This window comes from Trichechus manatus, unplaced genomic scaffold (genome assembly GCF_000243295.1).
Source record: "Trichechus manatus latirostris isolate Lorelei unplaced genomic scaffold, TriManLat1.0 scaffold00015, whole genome shotgun sequence".
Classification (NCBI taxonomy): domain Eukaryota; kingdom Metazoa; phylum Chordata; class Mammalia; order Sirenia; family Trichechidae; genus Trichechus; species Trichechus manatus.
The window spans coordinates 9,377,488-9,394,983 of record NW_004443951.1 but is presented as its reverse complement, the minus strand read 5'-3'; the positions used below and the strand labels follow the sequence as shown (position 1 = coordinate 9,394,983).

Below are 17,496 nucleotides of genomic sequence, written 5' to 3'. Positions count from 1 at the left end.
TGGGAGAAGTCAGCGAGGCTCTTCCGTTTGTTTTATGTGAACTTTGGGGCTGCTGTCCCCCCGGCAAAGGAGCCCTGGCAGTTGTTAAAACGCTTGGCTGCTAACCAAAAGGTCGGCTGTTTGAACCCGCTAGCCACTCCACAGAAGAAAGATGTGGCAATCTGCTTCCCTAAAGATTACAACCTTGGAAGCCCTGTGGAGCAGTTCTACCCTGTCCTGTAAGGTCACTATGAATAAGAATCAACTTGATGGCAGTGGGTTTGGTTTTGATTCTAGTTTTGATCTCACCTCATGGCATTCAGCCCAGCCTGAGCTGCTGCTGGATATGGGACATGGCTGTGGATAAGGTGTGGCAGAGTGCCTGGGTCCAGTATATAAGGGAGCCGGGGCAACAGGAGCCAGCCCAGAGCCTGGGAAACTGCAACTCCAGCCATGGTGCCCCTCTTACTCTCCCTGAGCCTCTTCCGCCTGGGCCTGTGGGCTTCTGGCCTTATCTTGGTCTTAGGCTTCCTCAAGCTCGCTCTCCTACTGCTGCGGAGGCAGAAGCTGGCTAGGGCTTTGGAGAGCTTCCCAGGCCCTCCCACCCTCTGGCTCTTCGGGCATGCCCTTGAGGTACGTGAAGAGAGGAGGGATTGGAGAAGGTTTGTTCAGAACATCCTCCCTACCTTCAGAGAATCAGGCCTTATCCTCTGGGGGCCAAGGAGGTAGACCTTATGCTTGGGGAAGGGAATGATGTCCTGGGAGCCATGATTCCCCTTCAGCTTTCCCAGCATGATCTCTCTCTCACTCCTTCCTCCCAAGCTGGCCTCAGGTTGTGGGGGTGGGGTACTTCAGAACTGGGGCCAAGCAGGCCACAGGCTGCTCCCCATCATCCTGAAACCCAAGATTCAGACAAGGCTCTACTAGAGGCTTGGGGATAGCCAAAAGGTAATATATCTGGATTGTATGATGGAACTAGGCAATGTCCTCTAGGGCTTAATGAGAGTCCTGTTTGTTCTGTGCAGTGTAAAAATTTTCATTTTTAGGGCAGAAAATGAAAGCAAAGGCAGAGATGAATGCTGTCAAGTGAGAGACCTCTCAGAGTGTCCAAATGGTTGATGCCCCTAAAGGTGGGGTTTTCCCTGCCATGCCTATGGGCTGGCTCGTCTTCCTGGGTTCAGAACCTGGCTCATCCTCCCCCAGTTACCTCAGGGTGGTGGTGGCTACCTTAGCACTGCCTTCAAGGGCACTTCTTAGCTCCATTCCATCATGGGAATCTAGAGCAGAGGACAGGGACAGCTGCATTAGAATCAACAGGGCCAAGTAGATTCCTGGACTCTTAGCCCTGGAGATTCTAATTTATTAGATTGGAACTAGGAATCTGAATTTAAAAAACTTCCCCAAGTGTTTTGATCTGCAGCCAGGTTTGGGAACCCAGGTATAGATGCTAGAGATTAAGGCTGAGAGAGAGGCAGAGTTCCTTCTCCTTCCTCCTGACGACCTGCTTCATTCTTAGGCAGAGAAATCCCTTCTCCTTCATGATTGACACCGGGAATGAGCTTGACCTTTGTGTGAGACCTGCCCAGGTTTATTCTTACCCCCATGGATAACTACCCTCTCAAAATGGTCCAGCGACCCACATCCATCCTGGGGACACCCAGGAAAGAAAGACCCAGGCCTTACTTTCAAGGAGCTTATGGTCTGGAGGAGAAAACAGATACCAGAGCCTTTCTGGCCCCCAGGCTGGGTTGGGTTCTACCCCAGGATTCTGCATCAGCTACCTTCTCTCTCTATCTCAATGCTTGTCCCCTTGGGTTGTCATCTTCTGCTTACTTGTCCATCTTCCCCACTGGACAGTGACCCCTGGAGGGTGGAGATCTGGTCTGATTCATCCCTGTACCCTCAGGGTCCAACCCAAAGGTTGGCACAGAGCAGGCATCACTGAAATGGACAAATGGAGGGACTAGGAGGGATTTGGGAGTCCCTGGTTGTTTCCCTGGTGGTGCAGTGGTTAAGAACTTGGCTGCTAACCAAAAGATCAGTAGTTTGAATCCACCAGCTGCTCCTTAGAAATCCTATGGGGTTGTTCTACTCTGTCCTATAGGGTTGCTATGAGTCAGAATTAACTCGATGGCAATAGGTTTGGTTTCTTTTGGTTTTGAGTGGCGCGAACAGTTAACACACTTGGTTGAAGGTTTGAGTCCACCCACATGCACCTTGGAAGAAAGGCCTGGTGATCTACTTCTGAAAAATCAGTTACTGAAAACCTGATGAAGCATAGTTCCACTCTGAGAAATATGAAGTCACCATGAGTCAGAGTCGACTTGACAGCAACTAGAAGAAGAATTGCTAAGTACAGAAGGAGGGTCATGGGAGGGTCGAGGTCTGGCCATAATGGGGGTGTAACAGGCATTTAGAGAGACCTTCCCCCCACCCCTCATGTCAGAACTGGCTGCCCTCTTCTTTTCAACTGCCCCCCACCCCCAACATCTTGAGAACATGCAGAGGGCCTGGTATATACTTTAGCTTTGGCTTTCTGGCATCAACACAAGTGTCTGAAGGGCCTTCTTCTTGGCACCAGGAAGGGCAGGCAAGGGCTAGAGGGGTGGTCTCTCTTGGGCATTACAAAAGTGCCCTGGGGAACCATAGCAATCACAATGTCTCTGCATTCCTCAGGGGCTTGGCTCCTCTGCTCCCTGTCTGATCCGCACCTAAGCCTCAAAAATGGGGAAGGAAGGATGGAGATTATTTTTCCTAATGTAAAGATGAGGAAATTGAGGTTCAGAGAGGGCAACGTGTCTTGTAGGATTTTATTTAGAAATAAGTAAAGAAATGCTCAAGTTTCTTATGCATAAACTCATTTAGTTTATTGCAAAGTAATCATGGCAAGGCACACAGGTAAGGCCACAAGACATTAGGTTAGTTCAATGGTTAGAGTCCAAATCTTTAGATTTCAGGCTTTTACCTTTAACAACTGGTCTTGGGAGGAAGGCTTGACCACAGCTTGTGCTCTGCAGAGGTTCCTCGTAGCTGGAGTCTGAGGATAGCAGAGATAGGCAAGATCTCAGTCTTCAGAGAGAGTCAGAAACTATGGAGTGATGTTTCTGCCTCTGTCTTCTCTCGTTGGAAGAGCAAAAGCCCAGAGTTTTTATATAACTTAGTCCTTTTGATTTTGCAAATAAGGGTCTCTCTGGGGATGTCCAGTTCATATTGCATCAGTGTAACATGTCATAGGATCATCATCAGAGATTTACTCGAGTGTCTGACATAAATGAACAGAAGATTAAGTTAAAGCATATCACAGCAAAGCACTTGTTTATAACATTAGAAGTTGTCAGTTTTAAGTTGTCCAAAGCTTAGAAAACAGTTTAAAAAACAAACAAAAAGTTTAAGTTGTTTAAAGCTTAACTTTAAATGTTCAAGTCACACATTACATGTTTCACACGTGTATGGCTTGAGATCACTATATTATAAACATATATTACATAACATATTTGCCTAAGTCCGTCAGGAATTGAGTCCAGGCTAGATCCAGGACTCCTACATTTTAATTCAGGACTAGATCAGTTCATAAAAAGTAACTGCAAGCCAGATTCATGGGCTTGGCGACAATGGGAATAGGAAGTGCAGAAGGAGAACTAGGGGGATGAAGGGCCCAGGGACAGAAAAGAGCTGCCCATCAGGATGAATTTTCCCTTCTTGATCTCCAATTACAGTCTGAAGGCCCTGGTAGCAACTACCCGTCATCCTCCTCAATTCTCAGAATGTATCCCCCTGAGGCTGAAACCTATTCTATCTCCGTAAGTTTCCCCTCATCCCACTCTAAGGCCCAGGGAGGACTTTGCACATATTGCAGAGGCTAACAAATCTAACTTGTGTGTGTATCTGTGTGTTTGTGTGTGGGGGTGGGGAGGTGGAGGATGCGGTGGGGATATCATCCCCCAGCCCAAGGAAGAGCCCAAAGCCATCCTGAGACTGCTGAGGCCTCTTCCCTGGCCTCACGCCTCACTGGGACAGTCTTCACTGCCTTGTGCTGTATAGTGAAGAGCCTTGGTTCTGGACTTTGCCTCACTTTCATTTAGCAGATATTGATCATGTGCCCTCTCTGTGTCCTGGTTAAGTCACTTCACTTCTCTGCACTTTGGTTTGCTTGTCAATGAAATGGAGATAATAATCTTTATCTTGCTGGGTTAGAAGGCGGTCAAAAGAATCCCTGGGCTGTGCAAATAGTTAATGTGTTCAGCTGAAACTGAAAGGTTGAAGGTTCAAGTTTCAGAAGAAAGTCCTGGTGATCTATTTCTGAAAAATCAGCTATTGATAACCCTATGGAGCATAGTTCTACTCTGACACACATGGGGTCACCGTGAGTTGGAATTGATTCTATGACCACTGGTACTGGTGGTGTAGGTACTTTGTGAACTTCTGGGCAGATATCACTGGGGATGTCCAGTTCATATTGCATCAGGGTAATATTTATGTCGTAGGTGTTAAAATAATTATAGACGGATTCTTGCTCTAAAACACTCTGAGGCATTTGCCTCCTTCATCTTCTTCCTTCTTCCCAAATCAAACCAGTCTTTGGAAGTCATACAAGATTTCTACTTTCCCAAGCAACAATCATTGTCCAACCAACAACTCAACAGTAAAAGTGTGACAAGTGCCTGTTACAAAGCCTTGGCTCCTGAGAGGGGCACTGCTCTCAGCCTGGGGAGTCGGGGAAGGTCCAGGTAGGTTATGCTGAAGCAAATCCTAAATGATCTAATAGTAGCCTATGAAAGTGGGGCAGCTGGGCAGGAAGGGTAGAAGACCATACCTGTGCAAAGGCACAGAGACTGGAACGAGCATTGTGTGTATAGGAAATTTATATGTTTAACAAATACTTGTTTTTTTGAGGTTTAGTATGTGCCAAGCCCTGTGATACTTGCTTAGCGCTTCTGGAGTGGTGAGAGGAAGGACAGAATGAGGCTGGAGATGGGTAGGGCAGATCACAGAGGTTCTTCTAGGCCATGTCACAAGGCTTTACTTTATTCTAAGGGCAATGGCGAACCATGGAAAAAATTTAAGCAAGGGAGTGACAAGGTCAGATTTGTATTTTAGAAAGATCACTTAGGCTTCAGGGCAGTGAATAGATAGATTGGTGGAGGCCAAAATTGGAGGCAAGGAGACTAGGGTGGAGACTGAGACCGCAATCCAGGTAGACGTTGATGGAGTGAGCCAGTGGGATGGAGAGAAGTAAGAGGTAGTGTAGACCATGTCTGGGTGGGGTGGGCACGGGAGAGAGAAGCAGCAAGTCCTTTACCATATCCAGATGTGAAGATGTCAGTGAGGTCCCCTTCATGCACTAGGGAAAGAGGGACACGGGATTGTCCTTAGAGCTTTGTTAAACTGTGGCATCAACATAGCTGGATTAGAGCAGAAATTTGCAAAGTAACCTAAAGAGAGAAAAGGACCCTGTCTTAGGCTGTGTTCTCTAAAGAAGCAAAACCAATGAAGTGTCTATATACAGAGAGAGAGAGTGAGAGAGGGAGACAGGAAATGGCTCACGTGGTTGCAGAGGTTGTAAAGTCCCAAATCTGTGGGTCAGGCTGGAAGCTTCTCCTGAGTCATGCAGCTGCTGGGGCTGGTGAACTCAAGATTCAGACTGTGGAGGCTGACAAATCCCAAGATCAGCAGGCAAGCTGCTAGCTCAAGTCCCAAGAACCGAGGCCAGATGAACAGGAGCCAGCTGCAGGATCCAGAGTGAGCAAAAGCCAGCGAGCTGTGCCAGAAAGTCCACCTACATTGGATGTAGGCCACATCCCCAAGGAAACTCCCTTTCCACTGATTGGCTACTCACAGCAGATCCCATCATGGAGGTGGTCACACTACGTCAGATCTCATCATGGAGGTGATTACATATTATACGACTGCCAAACTACATCTTAACTGCCAAATCACTGAGAATCATGGCCCAGGCAAGTTGACACACAACCTTAACCATCACAGACCCCTTGAGCCGCAAGACTGGATTGTAAGCAGGAGGAATGAATTTCTATGTCGAAAAACAAACAAACAAAACAAAAATGTGGGAATCTGAGACCCAGAAAGAGGAGGCCCAGGGACTGGCAACACCTGTCAGTGTCTAGATGTGGGAAACTCAGCTGTGGGATTTGGAGAGTATCTGGCCTGATGTATCACAGAAACTTCCTACCCTGAGCTGCTACATCTGGCTCTCTTGGTTCTATTTTGCTGATTCCAATGTAAATGCCACTTGGTGGATGTGTCCGAGAGAGGCGCAGCCTCCAAAGGTCTTTCCCCTTAGTATTGCTTTAAACCATTGAGAAAACTCCATTCCAGGTTTCTGGCTGGTATCCGGGTGCATGGTGGTTCCATTCCTAGGTACAGGATGAGGAGCAGATTTTGGGGGTAAATATAGTGTGTTCATGTTTGGAAACACTGGTTCTGAGTGGCATAGAGGACATCCTGTAGAGGTGTCCAGAAAGTGGTTGATTATGTTCCTGGAGCTCAAGAGAAAGATGAGCTGCCATGAGCAGAGGATTTGGAAATCACAGGCAGGTAGATGGCAAAGGAAGTCACAGGAGTGGAGAAGAGCCTCCAGGGAGAATGTGCAGACTGAGAAGAGGCAAAGGACGGAGGTTTCCGGAGCATCAGTCTTTGAGGAACAAATGGTGGGGGAGGAGCTGCTGAGAGGGGACATCAGGAGAGGTGGCAGGACATCCGGGAGAGAGCTCAAGAAAGACAGGGAAATCAACTGCGTCACAGTAGCTGGAGGTCTGTGGACTTAACATCAAGGAGGGTGCTTTCACCTTAGCAAGAGCAATGTTGGAGGGGTGAGGGCTAAAGCAGGAAGAAGTGACAACAGTGAGGACAACTCTTCCACGAAGTTATGAAGAGAGGAGGAAAATAGGGTGTTAGCTGGAAGAGGAAGCAAAACCAAGGGAGTTTTTATTTCTTTTTTTTTAAAGTAGGAGAGACTTGAGCATGTTTTAAATGCAGATGATGAGGAGCCAGCTGGGAGGGCGAGGTCTGTGACATGGGAGAGAGAAGGGCTGATTGAGACACCTGAGGGGAGGGCTGGACCCTGAAGGGATTGACCTTGGGCATGTCTAAGACACCTCCTCTACTGTGGCAGGAGATGCTGGGGCGTCGGCGCAGGTGGTCCTTCAGGTCTGGTGGCTGATTTTTAGGGACAACTTATCTGATGCTCGACTTTCTTTGAGAAGTAGAGCAAGTGTCATGTGTTGGGTGGAGGGAATGGTTGAGGAAAGAGAAATTTGTGAGGGGCAGAGTGTGGCCAGTGCTAGGTAACTTTCCAGAAGGCTTTTCTGCCAATCTCTGCGCAAATGTCCCTTCAGAGAGGCCTTGCCTGACCCACTCAGTTACCTTGTGCAGTAGCAGCCCCTACTCCTTATTCCTACTTTATTCTTCCTAGAGTTATCACTACCTGAAATTATATTATTAATGTATTTGGTTCTTATTTATTTCCTTTCTCCCCACTTAGAATGTAAGCTCGGGGAGAGCAAGGGCTTCGTCTTGTTCACCATTGTATCCCCAGGAACTACACCATACCTGGCACAGAGTAGGTACTCAATGCTTATTTGTTAAATGAGTGATGAATTCCTGGGGGATCCAACTCAGGCAGTAAAGCCACTCAAATGGGGTGAAAACCAATGTCCGCACCCCACTGGACACTTGGACATTCTTTTGGGCCCCTGCCCTCCTGTCTTTTTAGGTGTTTAGATGTCTCCCTGCTTTCCCGCTCAAGCCTGGTCTTCCTGGGGCTGGAGTTCATCTTTGAATGTTAAAGACAGGAGAGGTGTTAGGGACAGAGCACAGGCTTTGGACTCTAAAGACCTGGGTATGAATTCTAGTTGTGTGACTTTGGGCAAGGCCTGTATACACTTACTAGTCAACACCTGGTGAGTAGGATAGTCATAGTGACTCATGTCAATCCGACCCAGGAGTCCTTTCTCTGTCTGTGTGTTTGCACGTGTTCACACGTACACATGTCTCTGAAGGGGAGGATGAAGAGTGAAGTCACCTGGTTGTTAACAGAGAGGTGAGGAAGTCACTTCTCTGTTCCTTGGGGATCTTTACCATTAGATCCCCTTCCTCCAGGCTCCCCATAGCTTGCTGCAGTATCCCATAACTGAGTACCCAAAGAGATTGTTTAAAACTGAATCCATTTTTTTTCACCAGTGGTTATTTCAGAGATACTGCCTCTTCTCACTTTTGGATGATTTTTCTTGGCAAGTGCTCCTAACAATTTTGCTTTAAATACACAGCTTTGCTGTCCTTAATACTGGCTGGACATGCTGAGCATTGACAATCTTGAGTGTATGGGGAGTTCCCAGGGCAGGGAGATAACTGGGACGAGGGCACCCAAGGCCACTAAGGATGCCGTCCTGGAGGAGTGCAGACCTGGGGGATCTGGCTCCCAACTCCCAATCCCTGCAGGACTTCTCTGGGTAGTGGGAGCTTGTGTGGTTCCCTAGAGCAGAGCAGGAACTCATGAGGGAAAGCCACAGGCAGGTCTTTTTCAGTTCAGTGACTGTCATGGATTGAATTGTGCCCCCCCAAAAATGTGTGTATCAATTTGGCTAGGCCATGATTCCCAGTGTTGTGTGGTTGTCCTCTATTTTGTGATTGTAATTTTACATTAAAGAGGATTAGGGTGGGATTGTAACCCCACCCTTACCGAGGTCATATCCCCGATCCAATGTAAATGGAGTTTCCCTGGGGTGTGGCCTGCACCACTTTTATCTCTCAAGAGATAAAAGGAAAGGGAAGCAAGCAAGAGTGGGGGACCTCATACCACCAAGAAAGCAGTGCCGGTAGCAGAGTGCATTCTTTGGACCTGAGGTTCCTGTGCAGAGATGCTCCCAGACCAAGGGAAGACTGATGACAAGGACCTTCCTCCAGAGCAGACAGATAAAGCCTTCCCCTGGAGCTGACGCCCTGAATTTGGACTTGTAGCCTACTGGACTGTGAGAGAATAAATTTCTCTTTGTTAAAGCCATCCACTTGCGGTATCCCTGTTATAGCAGCACTAGATGACTAAGACAGTGACTAAGAAGTCTTTTTAAGAATTAGAACAGTCCAAAGATGGGTTGAGTTGTTTTGAAAAGTAGTTTCCTGTCACGAGAGATGTTTGAGCTCTTGAGGGAAGAGATTCTCATTTTGTGAAGGTTCTGGACCAGGCAATTCAGGCACTCTAAATCTGACATCAACATAATCTGCCTTGAGGGACCTCCAACATGCTGGGGAAGGAGGAATCCCTTCCCTCTCCCCTCCCCAACTATTTGTTTTTCTAAACTCCCACCACCATTTTGTGAACAGATTTATTTTTGTTTTCATCAGGGGTCTCCACTCTCCCGCTGCGAGAGCTGTGGCTTGCAGCAGACTGGCTAAGCAGGAGCTTGGTTTCTTGAACACTGGCCAACTGAGCTTCAGTTGGCTTGGACAGGCTTAACAGGAGGGGCAGCAGAAAGAGTTTCAGTCATGATTCTTGGTCTGCCCAGACTCATGTGGAAGCGTTCCCTTTGATCTTTGGGCTATAGTGTTCCCACCTACAAAGTGGGGGTGTGGTTCTACTAGGCACTGTTGACCTTATATGAACTCTGGGGGAGCAGAGAAGAGAGTGGTGACTTAAGGCTTGCTCTTCTCAGTTCCACCTATTGTTTATTCTTGGTGAGGTCAATAAGGAGTGCAAATGTGAGGATGGGAGGGGTTAGGTTGAAGGTTACTGCCCTGATCTTTCCCTGCTTCCTTCCTGTTGAAGAAAAACAAGTTTGGCCCAGACCTCCATGCCCTGAAAGCATCACAATTTTGGCCTCCACCAATCTATCCACTGCCTTGAAGCCTAAGTGATCTTTCTAAAACACAAATCTGACCTTGTCATTCCCTTGCTTAAATTCCTTCAATGGTTCTCCATTGCCCTCAGAATAAAGTAAAGCTTTGTGACATGGCCTAGAAGAACCTCTGTGATCTGCCCTACCCATCTCCAGCCTCATTCTGTCCTTCTTCTCTCCACTCCAGAAGTGCTAAGCAAAAAACACAGGGCCTGGCACATACTAAACCTCAAAAAACAAACATTTGTTAAACAAATAAATTTCCTATACACACAATGCTCGTTCCAGTCTCTGTGCCTTTGCACAGGTATGGTCAAACCTTCCTGCCCAGCTGCTCCGCTTTCATAGGCTACGATTAGATCGTTCAGGATTTGCTTCAGCATTACCTACCTGGAACTTCAGGGCATCTGAGGACACGACTGAGATGTTTAGTTGTGCTATCCAGAGGAGCTGGCCAGGCAGCCTTGTGCCCCCTAGAAAGAGGTCACCTCAGTCCACTCAGAAAGGCTTCAGCTTAGCAGTGGGGCTGGGCTGCCAGGAGCCATCCTCACTCTCACTAGGTTTTTCTGGACAATCAAGGATATGTAGGGGAAAGCTGGGAGTGAGGAGGCAGGTGTGGGTTCAGACTGTGAACATGGTCAGCGTGAGGTCAGGGTCTCCTGTCCCTGGTAGGATGCTGCAGAGGGGCCCGAGTATAGTTGACAAGAAGGGGAGTGGGGCTTATATGAACCAGATCAGCCAAAGGCTGCTTCTTATCCTGAGTTCCTATTAATCTGGTTTCTCTGTGACTTAGGCTCTTAACGCTTTATCCAGCTGGGCTCCTGGGACTTGGGAGGGGTGGAGATGAAAACCTAGGAAGGAAGATGGAAAAAATAAGATAGACACAGGAAGAAGGGGCACTTTACAGGAATGCCAGCAAGGAAGGAGGCTGGGAAGCGGTCAGGGACACTTGAATGTTCTGTCTTATAAGTGGGTGGGGAGGATGCTTATCACTTTGTGTCCTTTTGGCATTGGGTGCTCAATGGCAGTGTGAAAACTCTTACAAGCCTTCTTGGGGAGGGAGGGGAGACTAGAATGCTGAGTTCAGAGGAAGTGAGGGAGGGGTCTTTGGGGGAGATTACACTGGACTTTGCACAGGACCTGGGAGGAGATGAATTCCAGAGAAGGCAAAGATGGTTGTCTAGAGCCCAGAGTAGCCAGGTCCAATCCTCAGGGTCATTAAGGGTAGTGGTCTGGGTCAGAGAAGGATAGCCGGGGGGCTGTATTATCAGACACCCTATGTCCTTTCTCAAGGCTGTCTTGTGGAGGATACAATATGGATTAACTGAGTAAGTGGGGACTATGAAAGGGAACTTTCCATGGAGAAAAAGCATGGCCAGCTCTTGGGTCCTGTCTTCCAAGATAACAAAGAAAAGAAGGAAGAGTGGTTATGCCAAAAAGGGTCATGGCCATGTGTAACCTATATGCTGCACAAACAGCGCCTAGTGCGTGCCCACAGACAAGGTCATTTAGAAGTTCATCATTTCAAACATAGTAGAGGCTGCAGCTGTCAGGGAAATTTCTGAAGTCAGTCTTTGACACCTATGCGCTTCCCAAGCAGCATGTGAAACCACCTTATTGCGTTAATTGTGCCATTCACAGCAAGGTGATCAGGAATTGTTCTCATGAAGCCTGGAAGGACCAAACACCCCTTACTCCGATTTAGACCTGCAGGTGCTGCCCCATGACCTCCACCAAAGCTCATGTAAGAATTTGAGTCCTTAAAGACTGGAGAAAAATTAACCTGGAAGAAAAAAAATGGAAACTATACTTAAAAAAAAAAAAAAAGAAGCAGGGCCAGCATAGACCTCAACATGAATGGCACTCCCTGTAAAATGGGAGGAATTAGCCCTTCTGCATGAGGTTCATGAGACAATCCATGAAATCACTCACATGGTAGTACCTGGCACATAGTAGGCACTCAATGCATACATTTTCCTTTCCATTCACTATGTCAAGAGACAGAATGCCCGAATGAGTAGTGAATCTGGACATTAGTCAGAGCAGGCAGGCTAGGACCAGCTGGGAAGAACAAATAGAAATTTTTAATATTATTTACCACACAGGGAAGTGTTAGTGGTGACCCTTCTATGAACCCTCAAATTGAGCAAGGCCTTGGGCTGGTTCATCATGAGACTGTCTCTGGTCAATGTTTAAATTAGCCAAATGCTTGGTATGGTTTCTCCCCTCCTTTCTTTCTTCTTCTTCTACTTTTTTTTTTTTTTTGTTGTTGTTGTTGTACTTTAGATGAAGGTTTACAGAGCAAATTAGTTTCTCATTAAACAATTACTATACATATTGTTTTGTGACATGGGCTGCCAACCCCACAACATGTCCACACTCTCCCCTTCTTGACCTTGGGTTCCCGTCTTCCCTCCTTTCTTCTTTTCATTCTTTTTCATCTCATTTATTCAACACACACTTTACCAAGTATGTACTGTGTCTGAAGCCCTGTGCTGAGCTCTGTGGGGGACCTGGAGATGCCACAGCTGTGGTCTCTGCACATGAGAAACTCACAGCCTAGAGGTGGAGTCAGGGGTCCTATCTAACCATGTGAAAGAGCCTCAGTTTCCTCATCTATGAGGTGGGAATTACAACAATACTTATCTTATACGGTTTTCTGAGGATTAAATGCCCTCTTAATGCAATGTCTGCCACATACTAAATGCTCGGTGAATGTCAATGTTAATAGTACTGCTTTTTTTCATGGATGCAAGCAATTCTAACACGAAGAAGAATGTGAGTGAAATACTAACAGTGCTGGAGAGGCCCAGAGAAGGCAGAGATTTCAGTTGGTGGGGGATTAGAGAGATTTCTGGATAGGGGCTTTCAGGATGGATAGTAAGGAACAGGTAGAATGTTCCCCTGTTCAAGAACAGGTGTCAGACAAGTGTTCTTGGGTAGAGGGTGTGTCAGGAGGAAGGATGGTATAAGCCAAGACACAGAGATGGTGCCACACCCCAGGAGGTCATCTCAGTTCTAGACATTCATACTCACAAGACTACCATAGGCACACTTAGCATCAATCTACTCAGAAGGTTATGGACAGGAACCACAGCTTGCCAGCAAGATTGCATCAAGTGTTCCTTGCAACAGTCTACCTGGGCATCAGCGATCCATCTTCTCGGGGGACAGCCAAGTGCAAGGAGATGAGATCCACATCAGTGGGTGTGGGGCCCACCTTATCTAAGAATCACCATACCCCACAGAATCCTCATGTCTACTAACAGTCCCAAGGTTCCTGCAAGGGTCATGCACAGTACAAGAGTCACTGCACTCAGGGAAGCCCAAAGCATGGTGTCCTTATCAAGTTATTGTTGAGTGCCATCAAGTCAATTCCAACTCATAGCAACCCTATGTAACAGAGTAGAACTGCCCCATAGGGTTTTCTTGGTTGTAATCTTTACAGAAGCAGTTCACCAGGTCTTTCTCCCATGGAGCCACTGGGTGGATTTGAACTGCCAATCTTTTGGTTAGCAGCTGAATGCTTAACTGTTGCACCACCAGGGATCCCACCATCAAGTACTTATAGTTCATTCATGGTTCTTCCCAATCCAGATGTAATTTACCAACCAGGGATCATTTCTACCATAAGCAATGCTGCCTAGCAACACAGTTGACATTCTACAATTATCAGGTTTCCAGGGGAACAGAGTTGGAGACTGTAACCCAAAGTCAGGTTTCCATGTGACAGGGAACAGGGATTGGTTAACCCTTTACCCACAGGTGTAAGTATCTAGGGCATATACAGAGCACATTCTCTAGTGCAGTTGGAGGCATTTAGGGATAGGATGGGCAGGAGATGTAGGGAAGAGACTTGGAAGAAGATGTACTGGGAAGGGTAGGCTTGAAGGGAAGGGGACTATGAGTTGAGCGCTTACCTTGAGCAGGATCGAGTTTTAGATCCTTTAATGTATTATTCCAGTTAAGGGCCTTCAATGCCACACAACCTCAACTAATAACACCTACCACACACTTCCTGTATGATTTAATTTAACATCAAAGCAACCCAAAAGGTAGGTATAATTATCCCCATTTTATAGATTAGAAGATCAAGATTCAGAGATCTTAAGGAGTGTTCCCAAGTTCACGCAGCCAGAAAATAGGAAAATCAAGATTTGAACCCAGGTTTGTCAGACTCCAATGATTGTAGGCAATACAGGCATACCTCAGAGATACTGTGAGTTCAGTTCCAGACCACCACAGTAAAGAGAGTTACATGAAGTTTTTGGTTTCCTAGTGCATATAAAAGTTATGTTTACACTATACTGTAGTCTATTAGGTGTGCTATAGCATTATGTCTAAAAAAACAATGTACATACCTTAATTAAAAAATACTTTATTGCTAAAAAATGCTAACCATCATCTGAACCTTCAGTGAGTTGTAATCTTTTTGGTGGTGGAGGGTCTTGCCTTGCTGTTGATGGCTACTGACTGACCAGGGTGGTGGTTGCTGAAAGTTGGGGTGGCTGTGGCAATTTCTTAAAATAAGACAACACTGAAGTTTTCTGCATTGATCGACTCTTTCATGAAAGATTTCTCTGTAGCATGCGAAGTTGTTTGATAGCATTTTACCCACAGTAGAACTTCTTTCAAAATTGGCGTCAACCCTCTCAAACCCTGCTGCTGCTTTATCACCTAAGTTTATGTGATATTCAAAATCCTTTGTTGTCATCTCAACAATGTTTACGGCATCTTCACCAGGAGTAGCTTCCATCTCAAGAAACCACCTTCTTTGCTCATCCATAAGAAGCAACTCCTTATCAGTTAAAGTTTTATTATGAGATTGCAGCAATTTAGTCACATCTACAGGCTTCACTTCTAATTTTAGTTCTCTTGCTAATTACACCACATCTGTAGTTACTTCCTCCACTGAAGTTTTGAACCTCTCAAAGTCATCCATGGGTGTTGGAATCAACTTCTTCCAAACTCCTGTTAATGTTGATATTTTGACCTCCTATCGTGAATCATGAATGTTATTAATGGCATGTAGAATGGTAAATCCCTTCCAGAGGTTTTCAATTTACTTTGCCCAGGTCCATCAGAGGAATCACTATCTATGGCAGCTATAGCCTTATGAAATGTATTTCTTAAATAATAAGACTTGAAAGTCGAAATTACTCCTTGAACCGTGGGCTGCAGAATGGATGTTGTGTTAGCAGGCATGAAAACAAAGTACATCTCCATCAGAGCTCTTGGGTGACCAGGTGCATTGTCAATAAGCAGTAATATTTTGAAAGGAATCTTTTTTTCTGAGCAGTAGGTCTCAACAGTGGACTTAAAATATTCAGCAAAGCATGTTGTAAACAGATGTGCTGTCATCCAGGCTTTCTTGTTCCATTGATAGAGCACAGCAGAGTAAATTTAGCATAATTATTATTTTTTAAATTGTTATACTTTAAGTGAAAGTTTACAACTTGTTAGTCTCTCATTCAAAAATTTATACATACATTGTTATGTGACCCTAATCGCCCTCCCTATACTGTGACAGCACACTCCTCCTTTCCACCCCTGATTTCTCGTGTCCATTCAACCAGCTCCTGACCCTCTCTGCCTTCTCATCTCACCTCCGGACAGGAGCTGCCCATTTAGTCTCATGTATCTACTTGAGCTAAGAAGCATACTGTTCATAAGTATCTTGTTATGTCCCATGGTCCAGTCTAATCTTTGTCTGAAGAGTTGGCCTTGGAAATGGTTTTAGTTCTGGGTTGACAGAGAGTCCAGGGGCCATGCTTCCTGGGGTTCCTTAAGTCTCAGTCAGGCAACTAAGTCTGGTCTTTTTACTAGAATTTGAGTTCTGCACCCCACTTTTCTCATTCTCCATCAGGGACTGTCTGTTGTGTTCCCTGTCAGGGTAGTCATTGGTGGTAGCTGGGCACCATTTAGTTCTTCTGGTCTCAGGCTGATGCAGTCTCTGGTTTATGTGACCCTTTCTGTCTCTTGGACTAATACTTTCTTTGTGTCTTTGGTGTTCTTCATTTTCCTTTACTCCAGGTAGGTTGAGACCAATTGATGCATCTTAGATGGCCGCTTGCTAGCTTTTAAGCCCCCAGACGCCACTCACCAAAGTAAGATGCAGAACATTTTCTTAGTAAACTTTGTTATGCCAGTTGACCTAGATGTCCCCTGAAAGTATGGTCCTCAGAGCCCTGCCCCTGCTACTCTGTCCCTCAAAGTGTTTGGTGGTATTCAGGAAACTTTTTAGCTTTTTGTTTAGTCCAGTTGTGCTGACTTCCCCTGTAGTGTGTGTTGTCCTTCCCTTCACCTAAGATAATTCTTGTCTACTATCTAGTTAGTGAATAACTCTCTCCCTCCCTCCCCACCCTTGTAACCATCAAAGAATATTTTCTTCTCTGTTTAAACCTTTTCTTGAGTTCTTGTAATAGCAATAGAGGTCTTATACAATATTTGTCCTCTTGCAACTGACTAAATTCACTCAGCAGAATGCCTTCCAGATTCCTCCATGTTATAAGATGTTTCATGGATTCATCATTGTTCTTTATCATTGCATAGTATTCCATTGTGTGAATATACCATAATTTGTTTATTCATTCATCTGTTGATGGGCACCTAGGTTGTTTCCATCTGTTTGCTATCATGAACAGTGCTGCAATGAACATGGGTGTGCATATATCTATTCGTGTGATGGCTCTTATTTCTCTAGGACATATTCCAAGGAGTGGGATTGCTGGATCTTATGGTACTTGTATTTCTAGCTTTTTAAGGAAGAGTCAAATCGATTTCCAAAGTGGTTGTACCATTTTACATTCCCACCAACAGTGTATAAGTGTTCCAGTCTCTCCATAACTGCTCCAACATTCATTATTTTGTGTTTTTTGGATTAATGCTAGCCTTGCTGGGTAGCATAATTCTTAAGGGCCCTCGGATTTTCAGAAAGATAAATGAGCATTGGCTTCAACTTAAAGTCACCAGCTGTATTAGCCCCTAACAAGAGAATTAGCCTGTCCTTTGAAGCTTTGAAGGCAGGCATTGACTTTTCCTCCCTAACTATGAAAGTCCTAGATGGCATCTTCTTCCAATATAAGGCTGTTTCATTTACATTAAAAATCTGTTGTTTAGTGTAGCCACCTTCATCATTATCTTAGCTAGATCTTCTGGATAACTTGGTGCCACTTCTGCATCAGCACTTGCTGCTTCACTGTGCACTTTTATGTTATGGAGACGGCTTCTTTCCTTAAACCTCACAAACCATCCTCCACTAGCTTCAAACTTTTCTTCTGCAGCTTCCTCACCTCTCTCAGCCTTCATAGAATTGAAGAAAGTTAGGGCCTTGCTCTGAATTAGGCTTTGGCTTAAGGGACTTTTGGGGCTTATTTGATTTTCTATCCAGACCACTACAAATTTCTTCGTATTAGCAATAAGGCTGCTTCACTTTCTTATCTTTTGTATGTTCACTGGAGTAGTGTGGGATATATGCCATTTAAACATGGCTGCACTACTGACAACTGCAGCCCCCACAGGCCTCTATGCTGTATACGACATGTTGGGGACTTGTCAGTGATAAGAATGAGATTAGGCACAACTTGTTTTCCCAAACCTATTGCCCTGTTACTGATTGGCTTGTTTACCTGAATTGCTTCTCCCTTGCCCGAAACTTATTGTTACT

The 17,496-nt window shown here is 45.6% G+C and overlaps 1 protein-coding gene and 1 pseudogene across 1 annotated transcript in view; both read left to right on the top strand.

Moving 5' to 3' along the window:
• The first annotated feature begins 432 nt into the window (after nt 1-432).
• The window catches only part of LOC101346459 (cytochrome P450 4B1), a 35,204-nt gene continuing 18,140 nt past the window's right edge, over nt 433-17,496 (top strand). The window contains 1 exon segment of the mRNA XM_012554266.1: nt 433-612. Within this exon segment, the coding sequence (XP_012409720.1) occupies nt 433-612 (180 nt within the window).
• On the top strand, nt 11,202-11,578 carry LOC111819652 (40S ribosomal protein S26-like; annotated as a pseudogene).